Source organism: Plasmodium chabaudi, assembly GCF_900002335.3.
Source record: "Plasmodium chabaudi chabaudi strain AS genome assembly, chromosome: 6".
Lineage (NCBI taxonomy): Eukaryota > Apicomplexa > Aconoidasida > Haemosporida > Plasmodiidae > Plasmodium > Plasmodium chabaudi.
The window spans coordinates 590,258-616,338 of record NC_030106.2 but is presented as its reverse complement, the minus strand read 5'-3'; the positions used below and the strand labels follow the sequence as shown (position 1 = coordinate 616,338).

The 26,081-nt window shown below is 24.0% G+C and overlaps 9 protein-coding genes across 9 annotated transcripts; 1 reads left to right on the top strand and 8 right to left on the bottom strand.

Annotated features, from left to right (window-relative positions):
• Positions 1-488: 488 nt before the first annotated feature.
• Positions 489-2,835, bottom strand: PCHAS_0616400 (conserved Plasmodium membrane protein, unknown function; the record flags this gene model as incomplete). The annotated part of the gene is made up of 14 exons (XM_016797507.1): positions 489-563; positions 741-797; positions 895-948; positions 1,061-1,192; positions 1,301-1,333; positions 1,431-1,487; positions 1,615-1,701; positions 1,799-1,858; positions 1,958-1,994; positions 2,125-2,167; positions 2,262-2,311; positions 2,409-2,458; positions 2,541-2,702; positions 2,833-2,835. 14 exons carry the CDS (start codon positions 2,833-2,835, stop codon positions 489-491), a joined length of 900 nt encoding a protein of 299 aa, XP_016653451.1.
• A 1,027-nt stretch (positions 2,836-3,862) lies between these two features.
• On the bottom strand, positions 3,863-4,849 carry PCHAS_0616300 (drug/metabolite transporter DMT2, putative; the record flags this gene model as incomplete). Its single annotated transcript, XM_728932.2, has 1 exon — positions 3,863-4,849. One exon carries the CDS (start codon positions 4,847-4,849, stop codon positions 3,863-3,865), a length of 987 nt encoding a protein of 328 aa, XP_734025.2.
• A 2,444-nt stretch (positions 4,850-7,293) lies between these two features.
• On the top strand, positions 7,294-8,593 carry PCHAS_0616200 (eukaryotic translation initiation factor 3 subunit I, putative; the record flags this gene model as incomplete). Its single annotated transcript, XM_737832.2, has 3 exons — positions 7,294-7,383; positions 7,540-7,585; positions 7,746-8,593. 3 exons carry the CDS (start codon positions 7,294-7,296, stop codon positions 8,591-8,593), a joined length of 984 nt encoding a protein of 327 aa, XP_742925.2.
• A 774-nt stretch (positions 8,594-9,367) lies between these two features.
• On the bottom strand, positions 9,368-12,454 carry PCHAS_0616100 (conserved Plasmodium protein, unknown function; the record flags this gene model as incomplete). Its single annotated transcript, XM_016797506.1, has 1 exon — positions 9,368-12,454. One exon carries the CDS (start codon positions 12,452-12,454, stop codon positions 9,368-9,370), a length of 3,087 nt encoding a protein of 1,028 aa, XP_016653450.1.
• Positions 12,455-13,094: 640 nt separating this feature from the next.
• On the bottom strand, positions 13,095-14,799 carry PCHAS_0616000 (cysteine desulfurase, putative; the record flags this gene model as incomplete). The annotated part of the gene is made up of 2 exons (XM_730627.2): positions 13,095-14,417; positions 14,524-14,799. 2 exons carry the CDS (start codon positions 14,797-14,799, stop codon positions 13,095-13,097), a joined length of 1,599 nt encoding a protein of 532 aa, XP_735720.2.
• Positions 14,800-15,242: 443 nt separating this feature from the next.
• Positions 15,243-17,831, bottom strand: PCHAS_0615900 (conserved Plasmodium protein, unknown function; the record flags this gene model as incomplete). Its single annotated transcript, XM_016797505.1, has 10 exons — positions 15,243-15,440; positions 15,638-15,737; positions 15,875-16,005; positions 16,111-16,317; positions 16,409-16,502; positions 16,578-16,748; positions 16,861-16,976; positions 17,161-17,303; positions 17,444-17,664; positions 17,797-17,831. The coding sequence occupies 10 exons, from the start codon at positions 17,829-17,831 to the stop codon at positions 15,243-15,245; spliced, it is 1,416 nt and encodes a 471-aa protein (XP_016653449.1).
• Positions 17,832-18,219: 388 nt separating this feature from the next.
• Positions 18,220-19,262, bottom strand: PCHAS_0615800 (transcription initiation factor IIA subunit 1, putative; the record flags this gene model as incomplete). Its single annotated transcript, XM_016797504.1, has 5 exons — positions 18,220-18,273; positions 18,392-18,463; positions 18,605-18,696; positions 18,786-18,878; positions 19,052-19,262. The coding sequence occupies 5 exons, from the start codon at positions 19,260-19,262 to the stop codon at positions 18,220-18,222; spliced, it is 522 nt and encodes a 173-aa protein (XP_016653448.1).
• Positions 19,263-20,225: 963 nt separating this feature from the next.
• PCHAS_0615700 (conserved protein, unknown function) lies at positions 20,226-21,811 on the bottom strand (the record flags this gene model as incomplete). Its single annotated transcript, XM_016797503.1, has 2 exons — positions 20,226-20,361; positions 20,508-21,811. 2 exons carry the CDS (start codon positions 21,809-21,811, stop codon positions 20,226-20,228), a joined length of 1,440 nt encoding a protein of 479 aa, XP_016653447.1.
• Positions 21,812-23,767: 1,956 nt separating this feature from the next.
• Positions 23,768-25,222, bottom strand: PCHAS_0615600 (PDCD2 domain-containing protein, putative; the record flags this gene model as incomplete). Its single annotated transcript, XM_741099.2, has 1 exon — positions 23,768-25,222. The coding sequence occupies one exon, from the start codon at positions 25,220-25,222 to the stop codon at positions 23,768-23,770; it is 1,455 nt and encodes a 484-aa protein (XP_746192.2).
• Positions 25,223-26,081: the final 859 nt, after the last annotated feature.

The window sequence follows — 26,081 nt, the reverse complement described above, 5'->3', positions numbered from 1 at the left end:
TATGCTATACAATGCTTATGCTATATAATGCTTATGATATATATTTTTTTTTCTTTTTTCATATTTATAAGGATTAAAAATGTTTCAATAAAATGAAAATAGGAATATTTATCATAATTTTAAATCAAACTATAAATATAGAAATTAAAAAAAAAATATTCATTATTTTTTTACAAACATGCGCAAATATATATATGTATATACATTATACTTTTATTCATATATTTAAAAAATTATTTTCACGTCGAGAAAAAACACGAATTAAAAAATGAATTTAAAGATGGCAAAAAAAAATATATAGGTACAAAAATAAATTTAAGAAAGAAAAAATATAAAGAGGAAATTGCAAAATGAAGGATAAAAAAAAACAAAAAAAATAAAGAACGGGTTAAAGTATCGTGATTTAAACTTCGGAGAAATTATTTTAGTAAAACCGTTTTAATAAAACCGTTTTAGTAAACCGGTTTGGTGACAATATTTAGAATAGTTCAATTGATTGGCCCTAAGGTTTCATTGTTTGCATAGAACGAGGATGCTTGTGCATGTAGAAGCCTGCTATCGATCTGCATTTTAAAAAATAATAAGAAAAATAAATATGCAATTATACCAAACATGGAAGCTTGCATAAACAATTATGTAACATAGGTGGTGAAAGGCCTATGCTTTTTTGAATGCAAGTTTTGAATAAATTATAATAAAACATGCAGTAAAATACGCAGGAAGCATGCAGGAAGCATTACTGGCTCGTAGGTTAATTCCACTTTATGAAGACAAAAATCCGAATAGAAATATATACCCTACAAAATAATAGAAAAAAAAACAATAAATTGATCAATGCATAGTTATATATAGGAAATGGTATGGCGTGAGTTTGACTTTTTTGAAGTCTCTTACAAATGCCACCAGTAAAAGAAAAGAAAATAATTCAGTTCCAATACAATTAAAGTTCTACAAAGGGGAATAAAGAAAATATATATTTTTCGATTTAGTAAAATAATTATTCTTATTAATTTGTCTATCTATTCATTTTTGTTTTTGTTCATATTTTTTTGTAAAGTACCACAAATAAAGTTGAAATAAATATTATTGTATATGCCCATAGACGAAATTTTAAATACTTTTCTTCTTTGTTATAATATACATATTTTATTTTATTCAACTGTTTAACATGATAATATAAGTAATATCCTGACTGTAAAAAATTAAAGGTTGTATAAAAAAATATATTTAATAATTTCTTAATTTTTAAAAGGCATATTTATATGGCTGTTTTTTTGATAAAATTTTGACTAGCTATTACGCATATCATTGAAGGGAAATAAATATCTTGGTTCTGTAAAAGTGTAAATATATAAAAATGTGAAAATAGGAAATAAAAATATGGGCATACGCATGTTGCATATAATTTTTTAGCACGTCTCTTTTTTAACCTTGTAAATAACAAAGATTAGGGTAGCAATTCCATTGATCCCAATGAGGAACATACTCTGAATAAGTTGAACAACATGATGTATATAAATAATATAAGTTCTGATTATGCATTAACAAGTATATACATTTATAAATCTATGCCTTCATATTCCCTATATTTATTTGTTCTTTTTTTTCTCATACCGCTGAATTGTTATATTTAAAAAGGACGCCATACAAAATGCAAACCAAAAGGACGATAAAGAAAATGATTAAGGTCGACACTGGTATCTGCAAATAGTTATTTTACAAAAATAAATTTAAATTGTAAAAATATAAGAAAATGATACGAAATATGGATGTGGGTGTAAACTCTTTTTATACTTACCGACATGGGGTCCTCGTTTTTTAGATTCAGATATGCTAATAAGTGCCCAACGTATAAAAACTATAAAATTTGTAAAGCAGTAATATAGAAGAATTAAAAAGGGAACACAAAAAATAAAAATTTTGATTCTTATTTTTTTATTTATTCTTATTCTTATACACTAATGAGTAAAAGACTGCATATGGAGAAAAATATCCTGCATTATTTAAAAAGTAAGAAAATATATAAAACATATAAAATAGTTGGCTATATATTAAGCCCTCTTTCTCAATATATACACATCCTATAAACAGACTCGTCTGTAACTTATTTCTTTTTTTTATTACTGTGGAGCGATTTCGTTTAGTATAGATGGGTCGAGTTCGCCATCTGAAAATTGAATGAAAAAAAAAAAAAAATTGTGAAACAAAATTTATATGAAAATATATAGGATAAGCTCTTTTTGTAACTGTTGTATAAATACCTATCAAATCTTCATGAATGGTTTTCTTAATATATTCATAACAGCTATGCCTAAAAAAGAACGACAAAGAAATGGTTGTACAGGCTCATATATATATACATATACATATGCATATGCATATTTTGTTTTAGCCCAATTGAATCTTACCAGCACATAAAAAAGAAATACAAAATGATAATATAACTAATAAGGAAAATCTAAAAAGTAAGATAAATACGTGTAATGCATATACGGTTATAGTTAACTTCTTCTTAGTTATTGGCTAGCTATTTTTCCTACTATTATTGCGGAACGTGGAGAAATATTTAAAAAGCTTCGAAAATTGTATAGGAAGTAAAAAATTAAATGCGATAACTTTGTAGTTATCAATGCACATTTATTGTGCAAAAACATGTTCGCCCCATCTTTTGGAGTTTTCTTTATCGATAACAATTCGTTTAACTATAAACAAAAAAAATAATAATATACAATTTTTACAAACAAAAACAGACAACCACAAATAACATCATACATATATGCATATACAATGTAGAGTTAAAATAAACTTTATAATAAATTATTCTTTTTTTACCATTTTAAAATTATATGATAATTCAAAATTCGGGTTTATCACCCTATTCGAATATTTTATTTTTGGAAAATATTATTATTTTTTTTATTTAATAATATGTTCGGTAATTTCCATTTTATTAATTAAAAATGGGATATCTAGCCACAGATTTAAGAACTTAGTCTATGGTAACAAATGCTTTGTTAATATTAATTTTCGTTGGTATTTTCCTAACGCGTGATAACATAAATAAAGATTAAATTAATTATATAAACATGCGAAAGAAAGGAAGATATTTTGAAAGTCTACAAGCAAATATAGAAAAAAATTTATGAAATAATTAAAGCTTGTATTACATACTTTTTAAATAAAATAATTTTTTATTTTTACAATTTTTATGCATACTGAATGTACATTTAAAACGTCATCATATATGGAAATATTTTTTTTACCTTTTCATATACCAATTTATTTATATAAAATTTTGAGAAAATTTGGAAAAATACATTTTATATAATGCCAAACAAAAAATGATTATTGCATATTAAATAATTCAAAAAAATAGATACATATTATTATTTCCATTATTTGCATACTCAGTTGTTATGACAATCTAAGAAAATTACCAGTGTGATAAATATTTTATTTTTTAAAAATGGGATGAAAAAAATTACAATGAATTTTATATACTCTTTAAAATTGGTTATCACAAATTAAAAGTAGGAATACACTTTAATATAAAAAATTTTCAATAAAAAAAAAAAAAAAAATTAAATTAAAAACATAAATAGCATCACTCAAATGAAGAGCCAAATTACATAATTTATAAAATCGTGTTATATATGTGCATGCTATACAAAAGCATAAGGATGAAACAAAAAATTGCTTCACAAAACATTTGTAAAAAATATAATGCAAATAATCTGTATACAATGTTAAAATGCGTATGTGGGTGTGTGTTTGAAAAGATAAGTAAATTTTTATATTATTTGATAGGTTGATTTAATTGATTTAAACTCTGTGGTTATAGTAGGCTGAATTGTTCTGGGCATTATACTTTTGGCTTAATGAGGATAGCTGTGTCACTTTGCAGTTTATGCAATACCAACTTATCCTTAATACTTGTTAAGTAATCGTTGTATGAATAAACAATCACTCCTGTCATACAAAATGCAACAGAGAGTGAAGAATGTAAATTTAGACATTGCTTCGAGTCATATTTACAAAAAAATATATGACTAAACACAAAAATTATTACAACTTTTAACCCTTTTAATATACCAATATATAATGATCCTTTTGTTTTCATTATATACCACAAAGTTGATGATGTAACCAAATTAAATATAAATAAACAAATAAATGCTGTAATAATTATATTTACATTTCCATTATTTTTTATAATATTTTTTAATATTAAATTATCAAAATTGGGTATTGTCCATATAAGAGTCCATATAAATATGACAGAAGAGCAAAATATGCCCATCAGACATACAATATTGGGTCCATCCATTTTATGCATATATTTTTCATTTAAAACAAAAATTAAACCTGTTAATATATTACTTAATAAAATAAATATTGATCCAATAATTTCTTCTCCATGTATCTCAACTTTTAAAGTATTCGATTTAATTGCTATCCCAAATGTAATAAGTAATATACCAATCAACTGAAATATTAATAGTTTTTTTTTTAAAATTATCTTCCTCCACATTGCTGTAAAAATTAATGTAGAACTATCTACAATAACATATAAAGCTGAGCCTGAATATATTAGTCCAACTTTTTTTAATACTTGATTTATTAAATCCATAATTGATATAAATAATATTTTTTTCCATTCACAGTCTTGTAATTTATATTTGGTTGGCAAAAAGCCAACCATGACCATTGACAAATAGTGTGGGATTAAAAATATAAATGTACTCGAATTTGCACACCCATTATATTTTATTGTATCTATTAGCATTGGCTGTACACAATAACTTATAACAAACAAAATTAAAGTCGATTCCAACACAAAATGCTTCATTGTCGCTTAAAGATATTAAAAGGTTGTATTATTCTTCTTCCCTATTTGAATTCACATACAATCATTTGTTTTTTTTGATTTTTAAATATCTTTGTAAGCAAGCAATCACTATTGTATGGCACGCATCGTTGCTTAAAATTGGAGGGGTGTATTATTATTGCGTTGTTTTGTGTGTTTGCAAAGATTCGATCTGGTTATTTTTGTTGGAGGCTTGCGAAGAAAGTAGAAAGAAAAAATAAGCTAGGCATAAAATGCATTGCAAATTTGCTTTCGTAAGAAGTAAAGAGGTGATAATTGGAGAAAAGAAAATAGTAATATTTAGAGTATTACCATTATAAGTAAGTCATAATAACATAAATATATTTCACATTATATTTAAATATAGCACAAAACAAAAAAACAAAAAAAAAACAAAAAAATTATGTATTGAAATATGGGGTAAAGCATGAAACATGTTATTTAAACGGCACAACGAACAGATTTTCATACTAGTAAACATTTCAAATGCTTGCATAGACGAAAATGAAAACAAATAAAAACATGTGTGCATATATACATGAATATATAATACCACATTATTTTATTTTAGCTAACTTCGTCGGCACGCCTAACAATAGTCCATTATTACAAAAGAGTTAAAAATTTGTATTTTTCCATAAAAATGGAAAGCTAAAGAATTTATATAATGGTGTGATGACTTTGAAAAATATTAACACAAAAATGTGAATAACACACGATATAAATTATGTAATAAAACATTATTGCTGCACAAGATTGTATTAAAGATATATATATATTTTTTTGTAATTATATAAATAAAAAAACGTATACACACATCTATACCTTATAAACAATTTCATTAAAGTATAAGATATATTAACTGTAGGTTTAAATTATTTAAGTATAAATTATATAAACATTTTAAACACCCATCACGTAAGAATTGTGTTAATTATTTTTTTAAAAATGTATAATTACATATAAATAATAAGAAATTTAATTTGTAAAAAATGATTTACATAAATTTTTTTTTAAAAAGGTAAACCACTTCGATAGATAATATATCTTAAAATATGTGAAAAATAATATTGCTCTATTTATAAACAAGCAATATTATTTTTATAAGGCATTAGTAAAAAATAAAAAATATTTAAGATTATAATCTATGGATATATATTTTTTATTTTTTTCTCTTCAAATTGGTATATGAATATATAGTATATAACCAAAAGAGTAATATAAAGAAAAAACCCATATATAAAAAAAAATATATATAAGTCAAAATAATATTAACTAATTAAAATTGCCAAAAAATTATTATTATAATATATACTATATAATAAATAAATTTTTAAAGTAAAGAAATTCTTTTTTTTTTTTTTCAATATAAAAATTGGGCTTAATAAAATGCACATAAAATTATAAAGCACAAAGGCCCATGGCTGGCACAAAATAATTCAATAAAACCATGGCGAAAAATATAGGCAAATTTACATACATATTTTTATTATATATATATATATAATATAATTATTTAGTATTGTATATAAAATTATATTATATACCCATAGAACAATACCATTTGACGCTATATATTTTTAAGGGTAAATTGCCAATTACTATATATAATAAAAAAGCACAAATATCATTGGTATATTATTTTCATATAATAATATAATGTGCAATATATTCATAAGGGGGGGTAAGCAAAATCTATAACATTGCATTTGGGTATAGCTAATAATTTTTATTTTTATTACTCATTTTTCAACCTTTATATATAACAATTTCAATCATATACGGGTTTCTATATATAATAATAATATAGTATAGTAATACTGGGTTTCGTCGATTTCTCTATATATAACGTACCATCTTATTTTTTCCTGCCTTGGCATTTTGTTCCCTATATATATAAATATGCAGCAAAAATGATGCGCGGTGAAAAAAGTAAAATAATTATGAAATATACACGGAAATACGAATAAAATAAATAGAGGGTTTATATAATAATTGTTTTAAGCCCGTTGTTGGTATTATATATAATAAATATATATGCTATATATACCATTGTAGTGCTGTTTTATTTTATTCATATTTCCTTTTTTATCTTTTACTAAATAATAATTTTCCTATCATTGTAACACCCCATTTATTGAGCTAGCTTAAATAAAAAAAATTATTTAAAAAAAAAATAAAGGCTAAGTAGGAAAATAAATAACATTAAAACTACTGGCATGAAACAGAAGGAAAGAAAAAAAATTAAAAGAAATAAAATAATTAGTAAAAAAATTAAGCATATACAAAATACAAATTTGTTTATTTAACCAAAGAGAAGAAAGGAAAATCGGAAAAAAAAAAAATTCAAAAATAAATATAAACATAAATAAGTAATAATATAGAAATAACATATTTTTACGATATTAAAATTAATCATTATAAAAATGAAGAGAAAGTATTTATGTGGTCATAATCGTCCATTAACTCATGTAAATACAAACTGTGATGGAGATTTATTATTTACTACAGGAAGGGTTAGATCAAATTAATACATAGAATTCTCATTTGTTCATTTTCTATGTATGGATATATTTTATGGGCTCATCAATATCTGCTTGTTTACTATCCTTACAATTTTGTTTGTATATGCTTAAACACTTTATTTTTTCGCATTTTTTAATTTTTTTCAGGATAAAAAGTTCATTTTGTGGAACTTGGCCGATGGAAATCAAATAGGTTAGATCATTTCGCCAATTGCCAATTTCACAATTGTACACTACATGTTTATGCTCATCATGCTTATGCTCATCATGCTTATGCTCATCATGCTTATGCTTAGCATGCTTATAATTGCCCTCCAATTTATGCATCACCCATTTTACGTTCCCCTTCTTAGGCCTTTATGAATGCAGTGGAGCTGTATATAACTCCGATGTCACATTCGATAGCAAAAGGGTAGTATGCTCATCAGCAGCAAATAAAATATATATATTTGATGTATATACTGGAGAAACTTTAAAAGTGCTTGACGAATCAGGACCTGTACGTTTTGTCGAATTTAACAGAGACCCATTAAATCAAAGTAGAGTAGTTGCTGCAATTGATAGACTAAAAGCAGATCATAAAAGATTTATAAAATTGTATGATTTAAAAAGTGATACATTGATATGGAAACAAGAACATGAAAGCCGATGTATACAAGTAAGATGGTGTTTTTTTGATAAATTAATTTTATCTGCTCATGAAAATGGTGAAATAGTAATATGGAATTCCGAAGATGGACATCAAATTCGAAAATTCCAAGCACACACAAAAGAAGTTACAAATTTATCATTTGATAAAGATAGAATGATTATGCTATCATCTTCAACTGATGGAACTGCTATTTTAAGAGATGCAGTTAATTTTGATATTATTAATGAATATAAAGCAGATAGACCTTTAAATACTTGTGATATATCTCCATTATTTCGAAGTGAAAATAATCCAAAAAATCATATCATTTTAGCTGGTGGTCAAGCTGCAGAACATGTTACTACTACTGCTACTGGAGAAGGTAAATTTCAAACTTTGCTTTATGACATTATACATGCCAATGAATTGGGAAGTATTAAGGGACATTTCGGTACAGTTCACTCAATTAAATTTTTACCACATGGTGATGGTTTTGTTTCGGGAGGAGAAGACGGTTTTGCTAGAATTTACCATTTTGATCAAGACTATTTTATAGGAAAGTATGATTAATTTTTTTTTGTATAAAATAGGATAAAATAATGGATAATTAAAAAAAAAAAAAACTAACTAAAAAAAGGTCCCCAATTGGATGCATATATATCCATACTTATGTGTATATGTTGTTTCCCATGAAAACATTAATAGTATATAAGCTGTCAATTATTTCAAACAAATGCAAATATGTTCACACATAAAAAGCTAGTTATAACAAAATAGCCAAACCGAAAAAATGAAATAAAAAAAACTAGCCAAATAAACGAAAAAGCTAGCTAAATTTGTTTAAAATAAAAAAAGTATTTATAAAAAAAAAAAAATATATACATATGGAGAAACAATATTTTATGCAAATCATAAAATTGTTTTTATATATATTTATTTATGCTTCTACATTATATGCTTTTTTTTGAATCCTAATATTATACACTCATATGTGTGTATATTATAATATATTAATACAATTTTAATTTGTAGATTTTTAATTATATATATGTTTAATGTTTACGCTGTTTGCGTATAACATATGTGTATAATGCATTATATACATTTTTCATTTTTAACTTTTAAAACAAAATATCATATTAAAAAGAATTAATTAAAATGTTTACTCCGTACTGGTATGGTTTATTCTTTGGTTATCTTGTTCGATTTTCTTATGCTTTAGTAGAAATGCAAATATTACAATTTGGTGACTTACATATATGTGGGTATGCTACTGAAAGTGTGCTTCAAATTAATGTGCATGGGCATAGATATTTCCACATGGGCTTGTAATAATTTAATTGGTTATTGAGGGCTCGAATATTCATTCGCATACATCGATAGGAAATGGTCAACTGGTTGTCCTTTTTTACAATTTTTGAAATACTTGGCTGGTTTTGCGTTTTTTATCTCCTTTTTCGTTACAATGTTTTTTTTATGCTTATAATCGTTTAATATATAATTTTCACTGTTTTTTATTTTTTCAATTTTATCAGAATCGTCATCTTGCAAAAAATTCTTTTTTTCTAGACAAATGTTTCTGTCTTTTTTTTCTTTATTAAATAATGAGAAAACATTTTCTAAGTTAAAACGAAGTATGGCTCCTTTTATTTGATCATTGAGATAGTAAATATAATTTGATGTCGTTTTTTTGCTTCCCTCTTTTTTAATATGCAATAAATGAACATAGCGACTTAACATATTAATTATATTATATGAACATATATATGCTCTCACACTTATATCGTCATAAAATTTATTCAGCATAACTATAAAATCAAGGCATCGTCTACCTGGTCGAGTTTGATTGATATTCCACAAGTATAAAAACATTTTAAGCATCTCTATATTAAAACTTTTTATACTAAAAATATGACCATTTGAAGAGTACATATTGTTTATTACAACATCTTTAGAAGATGGTTGAGGATTTTTTTTTTGTATTTTTTTTTCATTGAAATTTAATTTTCTGTTCTTTATAATATATTTATAATTATTTTTACAACTTTTTAAAAAATATATCAAAATATTATTATGTAAGTCGGAATAATTAAATAGGGCAACATTTCTTATCAACAAATTTAAATGCTCAATCGATGCTGCTTTCTTGTTCGCTATTTTCAAATTTAGCAAATAAAAGGCATAATAATAATGAAGTTTCGATTGTACCGAATTTTTTTTATCATTGTTACTATTTAAAAAAATGCCCAGTAAAAAATCTATAATGTTTTCTCCTTCATTATTGTGATCGTAGATAAATGAAGCAATGAAAACAAGATAATCAGCATAGTATTTGTCAATGTAAATTCTGTCGCGATGTGAATTATCCAATTTCCACTTGTTCAAATCTTCACTAACTTTCTTGGATATTCCTTTAATAACACCATAATGAACAAAATTTTCTTTATTTAATATATCACATAAAAAAAATATTTCTTTGTATGAAAGTGTATTTATCATTTCAGAACATGTTGAATATAAGGATAAAAAAAGGCTCCTTACCAAATTATTGTCACTATAAAAGTCATCTTGATCATGATTTTTGCATATTTTTCTTTTTTTTCTTCCACCTTTTAATAATTTATTTGTTAGTTTATTATGCAAATATGATTTCTTTTTATTGCTATATGCATTTGGATCGATTAAATTTAGTGTGCAGTTTTGACTTTCATCTATGTTATTAATTATTGAGTTATCATGAAAACTGCTTGTTTCATCATATAAATCTTTCTCAATAAATTTTATTTTATAATTATTATTTACAACATCATTATATTCATTTTGAATAGTCTCACGAAATGAATAATCAAAATGTGTGTTGCTTAATGGCGTATGATCCATAAAATATGTCTTTACTTTTTGATAGCAGTAACTTGATATATCGTCATGCGTTACATTATAAGACAATGCATTCTTAAGTTCGATTCTTTGTGCTGATATTTTGTGATAATATACATTGCACTCATAATATTTTAATATCAATTTTAATAATACCAAACTACTTTCTGTGGATATTTTATGCACATTATTCATAAAAATATTTAAAAAAGGTATACTAACAAAATAAGAGAAATATATCTGACTTATTTTTAATAAACATTCTATATCATATGCGCTTAACAATTCGGATTCCAATTCATATTGATACAAATTTGTTTTTTCCTTCAAGAATGTTAAATCTAATTCATTTAAACAGTTCAAATAATATAAAATTTCTGAATACTCATGTAATGTGATATCTAGATTATTTTGTAATAAAATGTGTTTCAATTTTGTCCCTATATATATAATATCAGGAAATATATTATGATAATTATAAACATATTTAAGTATGCTTAGCACATTCTTTCCATTTAATTCAACATATTTATCATCCACATAAAAATTTGATGCTAGCTTTTTTTTTTCTAAAAATAATTCTGAATGTTCATAATTTTTTAAAAAAATATTGCCTGTACATAATTTTTCGCATTGTTTCGAGCTTTCTATAATATGAATTTCACCATTTTCCCCCTTTCCTTTTATATTTAAATCGAATATATAAAAAAGAAAATCATTCCAATATTCAGAAAATGGGTTATCCTTTATGGAAAAATAACAAAGAGATTCACATATCAAACCAATATCATTATAGGAAAAATAATTTATATTTACAATGCAATATTTAGTTAGTAATTCTATTAAATTTTTTTCTGAACATATAATTTTATCTCGGTATATTTCCCTGATAGTGTTCATATAATTATTTGTGTCATTTTCTTTTCTCAAATGTGTGCAATTATCATAATTTACATTTCCGCTATTTTCCTTTGATTCATTTATTAAATTACGATATGTATTTTTTACCAAGACATGAAATATGTGGATAAAATGTCGTGGCTCTATGGATGAATAGAAATGTTGTAAATATGAGAAAAGGAAATTAAACATACATGCATTTCTTTTATTTAATGTTTTAATAGCTATAGATAATAAATATACATTTATGTGATCAAATTTTTGATTATAATAAAACAATGATGGCTGGTTATTAGTTGGAATTACATTTTGATTGTGTCCATTAATCTCATTACAATTATTTTCTTCTATATTCTTTAAATGAAATTTAAAAAGTAGATTTTGTATGCTATCCCATATATACTCATTTTTTATTTTTTTTTTTATGACCTTGTTCAGAATTTTTCCAATATCCTTTTCATTTAAATAGGCTTTCTCCTTTTTAAATAAATAACTTTTTAAAATTATACTCTCTTTATTTTTTTGATTTTCACATGATTTGATCAATTCTTTATGTTTTAGGTAAAAATTGTTTTTATATCTAAACACATTTACATTTCCTTCATTTTTTTTTAATAGATTAAGAGCTTTTAAATTGTTTTTTGTAATGTTCATAATATATGGTTCTCCATGTAAAGCAAAAATACATGGACGAAATATAAAATAATGATATTCACAATATAGAAAATGTTATATAGTTATAAACCCATCCTTTAAACTTGTAACATTTTTTTACTAATTAATTTAAATTAACATTTATAGAAATATTTTTTTTTTCAATTTTTTCGTATCTATAAAGCTAAGCTATTATAGCACATTTCAACATCATATTTTCCTATACTCATATGCATATAATATTGCATACCCCCAATTTTTAAACTGATATTTCAATTTTATTTATGTAAATATAGAATATACATTTTTAAATTGTATCCAAAATAATATAACTAACAAGTGAAAACTAAAATTCATTGTATGATGTTGTTAAAATAAAAAAAAATTGAAAGTTTTATTTTTCATAAAAAAACATAAATAAAACAAAGGAATAAAATGCTATGCTAAAAATAAAGTAGTGATATCTTCAAACTGGTGATCAAAATAAAATGATCATTAAAACATGAGAATATAAGATAAACAATTTATACTATATAAATATGCGTTCATATGAACACACACAAATAATTATTAAATACATATTTTATGTAAAACTGAAAAAAAAATAAATTATAAGAATTCAAAAAATGATATAAATATTCTAAACTGCTTTTCCATTTTTACGCATTTTGTGCAACATGCGAGCTGTATCTGAAATTTGCTCCGCTAAGTATCGCACCTCTTCTGGTGTATTATAAAACATCATGGATATCCTTGATGAATCATTTATATTAAAAAGTTTACTATGTAATAGAGAAGCACAATGATGTCCTGATCTTATACAAATATTTTTGAAGTCTAAAAATGTAACCAAATCAAAGGCAGTAAAATTTGGAGACCATAATGGCAATATTGCAATTTTCTTTTTATTATCTTTTCTAGTATTATGAACATAAATATTAGGATAATCATTATCTTCGTTTTGAATTTCGGAAGGAAAATATTTATCATCTATTTTGTCACTTCGTACTTGTGTTGATGTGGATATTTCGTCTGGCTTAGTGAGAGAATTCTGTTTAGGCATATATGGCATCTGAATCAAATGATCCGTAAAAAAATTACGCAAATAAAATAGAAACAGATCATATAAATACATTTCATATTTATATGCATTCCCTTCATCATTTATTTTTTCCAAATATTTGATTGCTTCCCCCATTGCTAATATTGCTGAAATATTTTGAGTTCCGGTTTCAAAGATATGGGGTGAAGACACAAATTTAGATCTATATTTATTTACATCTGTTATTATATTACTTCCATATAAAAATGGGTTCGTTTTAGATGCATGGGTGAGTTTTTTTTTGATATAAACAAAACCACTACCAAATGGTGCACAAAATTTATGTCCAGATGCAACTAATATATCTGGATCTTCATTTTTTAATTTCATTTTTTTAATATCATATTTTAAATGTGGAAAACTTTGTGCTGCATCTATTATCACAATTATATTTGGATTTTTTTTTTTAATTTTTTTAATAATTAAATTTATATTTTGTATATTTCCTAACACATTTGAAACATGATTAATAGAAACAATTTTAGTATTATCATTTATTTTTTCTACAAATTTTTTTATATTTATATATCCATTTTTTTTTAATGGTATATATTTTAATTTTCCTTTTTTTGTCTTTCGTATATTTTCTTGCCATGGAACAACATTGGAATTGTGTTCTAAATAACTTATATATATTTCATCATTTTCATTTTTTATAATTTTATCCATTACTATACTACATACTAGATTTATTCCGTAGGTTGCACCACTAGTAAAAATAATTTCATCTGGGCTATCACAGTTTATATATTTTTGCACAATATTTCTTACTTGTTCATAATTATCTGTTGCATTTCTACTTATTTTGTATATCCCTCGATGTATATTTGAATTGTTGTAAGAATAAAAGTTTTTGATTTTCTGTGAAAGGAAGAGGAATGTACACAACCATGTATATATTATATGACAGTTCATGCAAATTTAAGTTCACAAATTATTATTTTTTTTTTTTTTCTAAAAAGCTTACCTCTATTACGGATTTAGGTTTATGTGTTGTGGCTGCATTGTCAAAATAAATCGGAGAGTTGTTTTGTTGAAAAAATGGATAATCTGATCTTATATTTTTAAAATAATTTATTATATTATTATCAATTTCAGGTTTCTCATTTTGTAGTTTTAATCTATGTCCTTTATAAGTATGGGGTGTGCATATATTTTTTTTTAAGGGGGAGATATAATAAGAATAATAACCAGCTATTTTTACCAATAACAATAAAATTGCACATATAGACTTATCATTCATGTTCCCACAATTTTGTGTGAGTATGTGAACTGATAAATTTCAAATTGCATCTATTTCAACAGATATATAATTAATATATATATTTATAAATACATCTTTATTGACATTCATAAACTGAAGATTATTCTATGACAAAAAAATTATCATTTTCAGATCATTCATTGTATGTATTTTTTTTATTTAAATAAAATTGTTGTATAGCTATATAATAACATAGAAAAAAAAAAATATGAATACAAAAAGCTACATTGTTTGATGACAAATAATTATACTAATTAATTTATAAGATACGCAAAAAAAATGAAAATAAAATAGTATTCCAAATTGTTAAAAACGTGCAAGTTAATTTTAAAAATATTTCAGTATTTTATTCTGAGTATGCTGAAATTTTTTTTTTTCTCCATATTTTTTTTTTCTTTTTTTTAAATACATATGTACATTTTTTACGTCCTGTTTTTATATCTTTCTTGTTCCAAATTGTCACAAAAATTTTTCGTCTTACTTAAACAAAACTCCATGTTTTTGAAAAAGGCAAAATCCCAAAATATTTTTATTTTTTTATTTTTTTTTTGAATTAATTTTTTGAAATTTTTATCGACTATTTCATCAAAAGGGAATACAGTGTGTGACTCGATTATGACCTATAGTAGTTAGCCAAAAAAAAAAAAAAAAAATGTAAACCAAATAAATAAAGGCAGAATAATTCTTTAATTCTTACAATTTCGGTTTTTCTCTAAAATGGTAATTTGATTTATTTTAATTATGTAATAAAAGAAAAGGAAAGTAGTAGGCTTATTTTAGGCACCCTATGGGGGCATATTTTTTTATTTTTTTTTACCAAATCTGGTGGTTCCTTAATCTTTAAAACATTTTTAAGAAATGAAAAGATTTGAAGTTTTAATTTTTCTTCATCCTGTTCTGAAGCCGTAAAGCGGAGTCTTCAAAAAAAAAAAAAAAGAAAAATGGTTAAACCCCAAATAAACGATGGTATACTAAAACAGGTAGCCATTATTACACATTCACATATTTATCAGAACAATGCAAATAGTTGAAATTGTCTTTTTTTATTTCATACCTTGTCTCCAATGTTTGGTGTAAACTTTCTATATGTGCCTCGTTTTGTGAGAAATGTGGAAATATATTACTATCATATAATAATGAAGTTAATTTGTTTTCGGGATTTTTTTTAATTAAAAGTAAGGATTCCTATGCATTGAAAAAATAACAAACAAAAATGAAAAAACAAATTTATAATATAAAATATTTTATGTGCATTCATTTTATATACTTTATTTGTGTCTGCAAAATTACCAAAGTATGTGAAAAGGGAAACACATTTTTTTTGTAACAAACATTTGCTATCATAATTTTTTTCGAGCGAAATTTGAATAAATATTTTATCATACTATTTTTGTTCTTAATTTTTATATTTTTCTTTTTTAATAAATTTCTCAATTCGAAAGGATTAAGACAAAAAATTACTTCGTTAGATTTTATTGATTCTCGTCCAACATTAACCTGAAATGTTGTATATAGACGGTAAAAAAAGTATGGATATATATGTATGTAACTATATATTCCGAGTTAGAGTATTCAAAATATAAGCTACCTTAATTCTGTTCCCTTTCTGTTCAATCTTAAAATTTCTTGTATTTTCAATTCGTTGCATATTGTCACATTGGTCTAGGTACTCTCTAAGTTTGCTGTAAAAAAAAAGATACATCATTTGGTAGTTGTAAATATTTTATATAAATTATTTTTTTATTAAATTTTCATACTTGGTTAGGGCCACATTTCCATTTTTAAATCTAAATATTATTTTATTTTTAAACGACCCATTTGAATTGTCACTAGGGTTATTATTCTTGTGATTATTATTAGAAGAAATAATCGCTTTTAAAATAGACTTATTTTTATGTACAGATTTTACAAAATCAGGAAAATAGGAACTAACAAAAAAATAAAATTAAATGATTATAAAACATGTATATTCACACGTTTGCAAATGGTAATATGCTTCCATTTATTTTTATACATCGTAGTTTATTTTATTTTTCTTACTTCATTAAAATGTGATCTGAAGAGTACCCAAAATGGTAGTACAAATATGGGGTTATCAAACTTTCGCACAATTTCTTGTCGACATTTTTTAAAAGAAATTCGCTTAGTCGCTCGTCCTACAAGGGAAGTCATAAAAGGTAAGCAGACAAAAGAAAATGCAAAATAAAAGGCGCCATAAAATATAAGATATTACACAATAAGCATTTGCAAAAATCGAGAGGGTTTTCCACTTAGGTAATCAATGTTTACGAAAATGTGTAGGTCAAAATATTCTCAATTATTTTTCCTTTTTTAGTTTACCTTTTCTATATTTATAGAGCTACGAAAAAAATAATCTTTTAGAATAAAGAAAATTATTCTAAATAAATATTTATTAATTTTATAAAATTTCCCATTTTCACTTAAGTAGGAAATATTGTTGGAATACTTATTTCTTTCGACAACTGTAGTGAAAAAGACAAAAAAAAAAAAAAAATAGCTAGCTAAATATGTACATTTTCAAAAAGCTAGCTGCACACATTATTATATAAACTTATAATACTGGCATAGATATATTCATTTGAATTATTATATAAAATATTACTTTGTGGTTCCATATTTAAATCCTTTAGGAGTGAAAAAAATGAATCAAACTTATTATTTAAAGTAAAGGAGTAATATATACCCCCTTCGATTATATTTGACTTGTAGTAATGAGTGTTTATTAAATTACATTTTTTATTAACTGTTAATAATTTTATGTTAACCTTCTTTTTTTGTAAGTAGTAACTTAAACATAGGGAATCAGTACCCCCACCTACCAAACTGTACAATTAAGATAAATTAATGTATATATAAAAATGAATAATATTAATAGATATATATACAACATATGCATTCGACAAATCAAACTTCTTATATCTCATATTTTTTTATTATTATTTGTTTAGATCTAACCATATATTTCTATTCCCAATCAAGGCCCTCCTCATAATAAAAGCGAATTATTTCAAAATTGAAAGCCCATACATTATGAAAAATAATAAATGAAAAAAAAAAAGAAAATATAATTATACACACAAATACACATACAAAAAAAAAATTATTTTTTGTTGCATAATATATATCCAACGTAAAACAAATAATAGAATAAACGATGGGAATGTTATTCTTATTTTTTAGTTGATGGCGATATTAGGAAATTCCGTTTATACCGTTATAGGTATTTGTCGGGATAAAAGTATTTTAAAATTGAAGTTTTTAAAAGGAAGCAAAAAAAAAAAATTAAAATAAATAAAACAATAAAATTATCATAGAAATAATAAAACAATAATAATAATAATTTAATCATAATAATAATGAAAAAAAAAAATATTCATGTCAAAATTCAAGGTCTCCTTGTAAACTTCGAAAAAACATTTCTTTTCCATCCACCTATAAAAAATTGTAAACATTGCTGGTAATTTTATGTCACTATTTTTAAAAAATTAAGTTAAACATAAAAAAATTATATTTAATAAAATGAAAATATATGAATAAAAAAAAAACGGACCTTCATCAGTCCCCCTTTTAGTTTAATTTTCCAGTTGTTGTTAGCATTTCTTCTTCCACATGGTTTTGATATCTACATTAGTAAAAAAAGGAAATAATATACATATAGTATAGCAATTTGAAAAGGATATACAAATAAATATGTATATATAATATATGGCTGTTCATCAAATTTATGCATAAGCTATGTTTGGATCTATATAGCTGTTTATACCTTTTCTGATATGGCAACAATGACATTATTTGTTGGGGGGTCTACATCGCTTAGGTCACTTATCGAAACATCGTCTAAGTCGTTCAATTCTTCTAATAAAAATAAAAACAAATAAATAAAAGTAAAAATGAATAAAACTATAATATATAAACGGAATAAACTCGTTTATGTGTAAAATTACCATCATTCTCATCTTCAACATGGTCCGAAAAATCTGCAATTTGCTTTTCCTCCACTTCAGCATCCTCAAATTCGTCTTCGTCAAAATCGTTATCTGGGATTAGGAATGTGTGAAGTAGTCAAGCAAAAATATCAAGCAAAAATATCAAGCAAAAACATCAAGCAAAAACATCAAGCAAAAATAGTAATCGGATAATGGCTATATGCAGATTTCCCTTTATAAGGAAAATAGAATTTTTGTTATGCAATGTAAAATTTAGAACTTACTGGTTTGATTTTTATTTTTGTCCTCAATATTTTCATTTGTGCTATCCATAGAACTGTTCATGTTTTTTAATTTTTGTTCATAAATTTTTAGCCATCTTATTTTAATAGCTTCAAGAATTCGAACGTTGTAAAATTTGCTACATTTTTTTATGGTACTATCAATAATTCTTTTGTTAACCTCTTCTAGATATTGATCTTTTAGTAAAGACATTATTTACAAACATAAAATTGTCAATGTTTTTTTTTTACTACAAAAAAATTTACATAAAATAATATGCTATTTTGGCTGTTTCTCTTTCACGTATTTCAATAATTTAATTTTTGAAAACAAAAATTTGAATTCAAAACTTTTAATTTGTTTATTTTTTTTCTACTTTATTTAATTTTAATTTATTTTATTTTTCTAAAAATGCACAGCATGTATGATAGCAATCGAAGTTAGGTCCTTTGCACCCATCCAAAGAATTTCCATAATATTTCTTTGTGTTTTTAAATTGAGTAAAAATTCAAAATTAAAAAAAAATTATGAACATGTTAATAATTTTATGGTACTACATAATTTATATTTATTATACTTATCGTAAGGAAATTAAAAGAATTTAAAAATAAGCTTAAAGTTTTCTCCATATAGAGCCTTGAAAAGCTGTTCATACTACCCAGTGTATTTACACCCTTATATGGATATGCATGATAAATGTTTTATGTACAATATTTTAATATTCTTAAAAAAATGAAATAAAGAGGAGTTAACTAAAATATTATTTGTTTTAGTGATAGGAAAAAAAAAATATGCATTTTGCAAAATTAAAAGTATACACATAATATACATACTATAATGCATCATGCATATATATAGCACCACAACATGCAAACAATTATATAAATACATAACTACGCACTATATATGTATGAATGCTATATTTTGTGTGTATGTATTTAAATATATATTAAAATGACATAAGTTAAAAAAAAAAAAAATGTAAAAGTCATAAAAAGGAAAAAGCTTAGAATATTAGTTGGTGTGGAAATAATGTGTTAATGAAATATTCTTTACTTATTCCTCTGCCAAAGTTTTTATATATACACAATTTTTATTACAAAAATTTAAAAAGGGATATGTGTGCAATTGTTCCAAATTGGCTAGCTGCATATATACCTTCTTTAAAAGTTCAATTTAAGAAAATATTTCGTCATAATTTGTATTGTCAACAACACTTGTAAGGAATGAATAGGTAATTGTGTCACAAATAAAATTGTTGTTGCTGCTGTTTCTTAGTAGCTGGAACATTTGTCTGTTGATGATTTCGTTCCTGCAATGGGAAAATGGAAAATAAAAGAAATGAGCGGAAAATCGTCGAAAAATATGCAAAAACATGACGAAAATAGACGAAAAAACATGCAAAAACGTGGGCAAAAACGTGGCAAAAACGTGGCGAAAACGACGCGGGTGTCTTACTGAAGTAGGTCCTTTGAGATGGAAAGGAGGGAGGATTTGGATTGCAAAGTGCAGTTTGTGTTTTTTAAGAAAAGCATGTAATTGTAGTCCAAGAAGCAAACATCTTTATTGTCAATATTAACATATGTACATTTTTTAAAACTATTACATTTATCTTGACTATTAGAATAATTATGGCATTCTATTTTATCTTCATTATTCATTTTTATATCATCAAAAATTTTTTGTGATAATTCTTCTTCAGTCATATTTAATATACTTTCATCGATATTATTGGATATATTTTCATTTTTATTTTCAAAACTTCCATTAGAATCAATTTTATGTTCTTTAATTCCTCTTTCACTATCTGTATAAACACTATTAACAAATCCATCCCCACTAGTATCATCACCAAATAAATTAGTATTATTTAAAATGTCATCATTTTCAAACAATTTACTAATGTCATCATTTTCATGTTTGCTATTATTTTGTGGGATATGCATTTTGATTTCTTGATCTTCATTTCTACGATTTATATTTTGGCCATCCATAAATTCGTTATTGTTATCTTGTGTTACTTCTTCTAATACATATACATTTGTTCCATCAGTTAAAATTATTTTTTGTTTATCTTCATTTCCATCGATTTCTCGAGAATAGATAGCATCTACCTCTCCTTTTGCATTGGAATTTGCTTTATCAAGTACAGAATCAAGGCTAGCGAACATATCTTGACCATTTTGATTATTTATATCATCGTTTTTTTCAGATTGATTAACATTAAGAAGCATTTCTTTATTTGAATTACCATTTTGATGTAAAACAATTTCTCTTTCATTACTTTTATTTTTTGATGGAACTTCTTCTGCTTTCATAACTTTTTCACAAAAGAATGGAGAACAGCTTTCTTCAAATTCGATTTGAAATTCAGTATTTGCATCATCATTCGATTTAAGGTTATCTAGAAAATTTAAAGTACTATCATTAACTACATTAACAATAAAATTACTATATAAATCAGATAAAATCTGTTTATTGATAAATTCTTTATTTTCTTCTATAAATTTATCAGATCCAAATATGTCATCACTTTCATTTGCACTTTTTTTTAAAAAATCATCATTTCCATTATTTTTTAAAAATGATTTTAAGGACTCTTGGAATTGAGTATCCTCTAGTATTTTTTTTTTGTCAGCTGGTATTTTAGGTTTAAGAGTGTCATCAAATTTTAAATCATTTCCATATAGCTGTATTGCATTTGCATTTTCAATAAAATAACAAACTACGATAGCAAATGTGCTTCCCCAAAGAATTTTCATTTTGTATTTTCTAGGGACTTAGTAAAATGGCGATATGAATAATATTATATATATGTGTTGTGTGTATATAATGGTATAATATATATTACTTGTATTGATATATACAATTGTATCCACAATTTTGTTAAATTTATAAATATATTAGGGTATATATATAACACAAGAATATATATACATTTCTTACATCGCCGAAAATTAGCGTTTTTCTTTTAAGGGGGGAGAATAAAAAAAAAATCGACCATACATATAATATTTAAAACCTAAACACGAAATATTGTCATTTTATTTTATTATTTTTTTGTATATATATAATTATATTTGTACAATATATATAATTATATATAATTAATAAAAGCTAACTATTTAAAACAATTAACAAATTAAAGGAAGTAAAAAAAAATTGTAAGAGAAAAAAAAAAAAAAAAATTTTGGTTAAACAGTATTTACCAATACAATTATTAAATTAATAAATATATTATTATAAAATATAATCATGAAATAAAAGCCAAAATGTGCACAAGGAATTTACAATTTACATTTAACCATTAGATATTCTTAGTATACATATATTTCCATTTATTATATACATGCTGAACATGCTGAAAAATATAAAGAAGGCTATTATTTTGCTTTCATTTTTAATATACTTGTTAAATTTTTTTAGAGGTGCGCCAATTATTATATATACCATGCATGTATTCCAACTATTATTTCATAAAAGTATAAATTTGCAATCGTATATATATTACATTATTTACATACATAGCCTGGCAATTTTGGTTTGCCGTAATTTCAGCATTTGGGCCCTTAATCATAGTGCATTTAGAATATACGAAAATGAATATGTATAGGTATAATATCATATGCCTGCAATTCTATTTATATTTTTAATAACCATATGGCTTATGTCAGTATGTGGATATATCCTTATTAGCAGAAGGAAAATGCTTTTCGATACTGTTAAAATTAAAGGGCGTATATAAAATAAATAAAAATACACATAAAATTAAATGGAAAAATCAAGCAATAAAGAGAATAACAGTATCATAAAAGGCAAAGAAATATTAAGAAAAAAACATAAATATATATAAAATATTATATAACCCATTTTAATAATTTATTTTTTAAATATATACATATTACGCCTCTTATTTTTCCCCTTTACTTTTACTCTCATTTTGCCAACAAAAATTCAAAGCCATTCATAAAAGGGAATTATAATATCCATAAATTTATATATCATTTTTTATAAAGTTTAAATTATTAAAATGCTGATATATTAAGATTAAGGCTTATGATATGAAATATTTTTTTCTCTTTACTTTTGTATTTTCGTTTCGATATTTTTACTAATTATAAAGGTTTATTATTTTACTATTTTTTTTCCACATTTTTTATGAACAACTAAAATATTATTATACCATTATTAAATTAAAAAAAAAAAACAATCATTTCCATTTTTACAATTATTTATTTATGACATTCTAAATGGTGTTATAAAAACATATTGAAAATTTTATACTTTTTTCGCCATATTTAAAAGTCCCATTTTCACACTACACAGTATGTCATATCGCAAAATGTGTGATACCTATTATGGAAAACCCTTTATTATTATTTTTGTTTTTTATTCGACGATATAAATAGGTGATGAATTGGCACCTGTTGCCAAACCTTATATATTCGCATTCCACGTTTTAACACTGAAATGTAGCGAAGTATACTATTAAAACATGTATGTATTTAATAAAATAGTTATTGTGTTTTAAAAACATGTAAGCAAAATCACACAATACATTTATGTATAAATAAAACATGAAAATATATAAAACAATAGGAGAAAAATATATTTTTATTTAATTTATAAATGTTTTTTATTTTGTTAATCCATTTTGAGGTTTACACTTGTTTAAAGCATCTAATATTTTGTATTCTTTAATACTCCAATTAGTAGTATCAACTTTCTACTTGTACATGTACATATTCTTGTATATATCTACCTAAAGGGGATACGTTTGTTTTCTGTTTTGAAATATTAATATCATATATATCACAATTGTTTTCACAAGTATAAATATTTATGTTCATAAATTTTAAATTCATTTTCGATTCTTGATTGTCTATATTTTTATTTTTTATTTTCAAATAATTAATTATTGTAGATAAGACTTGAAATTCAAAAATTTTTCTTTTTTTACATATATAACAATTTGGTATATTTCCAAAAGTAATAGATTTTTTGTTATCGTCATATTCTCTAGAATATATATTATTTTTATTTTTGTTTTGAAAATCATTTGATGCATATAAAGGACTACCATTATAAGAATATCTAATAATTTGTTTAGGAAATCGAGATATCTTTTTAATATAATTTAAAAATACATTATCTATTCGCCTATTTTTAAATACTTCCTTTTGTATATCCTCCATGGCTTTCATTTCGCTAACGTCCACCTCGTCATCGTCAACCTTTTCTATGTCCCTCCTTTCTGCCTCGTCCTCACCATATTCTTCACTCTCGTCGGAGTAGTTGTCCGATCCTATGCTGCTACTTTCACAATCGTATTCATCATTTATATTTATTTTATTTTCTAAAATTATTATATGTTTTTTCATTTCACATTTTTTATGAAATTTTTTATTTTTTTTATCTTTACATGGTATACCACATCTATTACAGCATAAAAGGTATTCTACGTTTTTGTCAAAAATCTCTTTATTTATGCTCGTCGTTTTGGTTACACTAGTAGATGCATCTTTTTCACCTTCGTTCGTAGTTGCAATTCGATGGGAAGGACTACTGGTTAAGTCGTCAGGACATGCAGTACTACATATATCAGCAGATACAGTAGTAGAATTGTTTAGATCTTCAGAAACTGTTACTAAATCGGTAGAATCTAAATTTTTATATTTTGTGGCATTTGCATCTGAGTCATTATCCGTAGAATCATTTTCTGTAGATGTAAACCCATTGGGTTCATTTTCGCCACTACTTAATTCATCAAATTTATTTTGACTCTGCCCATTTTTACTCGTCTCAATATTATCCTGATCAGAATCGCTATTCAAATTGGTAGTTAAATAAAAATTATAAAACGGATTATTTCGGGGTAATTGGGTTCTAAAGCATTTAACTTGATCCCCACATTTAAAACATACAAATAAATATAAGCATCTATGAAAACAATGTCCTATATTATCAATGGGAGCATATATTTGTAATAAAAATGATAATAGTTCATTGCAAATTATACATTTAAAATTATCTTCTTCAGGTAAATTTATTCTATCAAGCCAGTATGGTCTACCACCTATTTTTGATACGAACTTTTTCTCTATCCCTTTTGTATTATTCAATTTGTTCGGCCTCCTCCCTTTCTTAATATACCCAAGTAAAACATGCTTCATCGTATAAACAAGTACAACACAATTTTTGCTTAACCAGATTAATATATTTATAAAAAAATAAAAACATAAACATATACAAATGTCAAACAATAGGAATTATAAACATACAACACTGAGAAAGAAAAAAAGAAATAAAAACAAAATCAAATGGAAAACTGGGTATATATCAAACTATCTCTTCCCTTGAATATATTCATAAAAAAATATATATTTTTAAATTATCTATATTTCTAGAACAAAATTTAAAATAAAATTGCTTAGACGAAAATAAAAAAATATATAATATTTCGAGACAGGTCAAACTACAATTGGCTCCAAAAAGGGGTTATTAAATTTTATTAAAAAATTGTATAACCATATTCGATGTTAACTATTATTGTATATTTTGTTTTGCTTTATTTTGTTTTGCTTTATTTTGTTTTGCTATATTTTGTTTTACTTTATTTTTTTTAATTTTATTTTGATTATTTTTATTTTTTAATTACATGAAGGATGGAGAATAAAATCGTTTATTTAAAATCTATGCGAATAATAAAGAAAAAAATAAAAACAAATAAAAAATAAATCAGAACAAAAATAAATGGCTGCATACAATTGTTCAGGTATTCTTCCGATTTATAGGATAATTCAGTTTCTTTTTTTGTAAATTAAAAAAAAAATATAGGATAAAACGGGTCGCCCTAGATTTAATGTTGTTTTTTATTTCATACAAAATCGATCGATATTATTTTAATAAAAAATGAAGAAAATGAAGAAAATAAATATATTAAAAAAATAATTATATATCCATATTTTTAAATATATATTTTTTTTAAATATTTATATATATTTGATAAATAACATTTTTTTTTATATACAT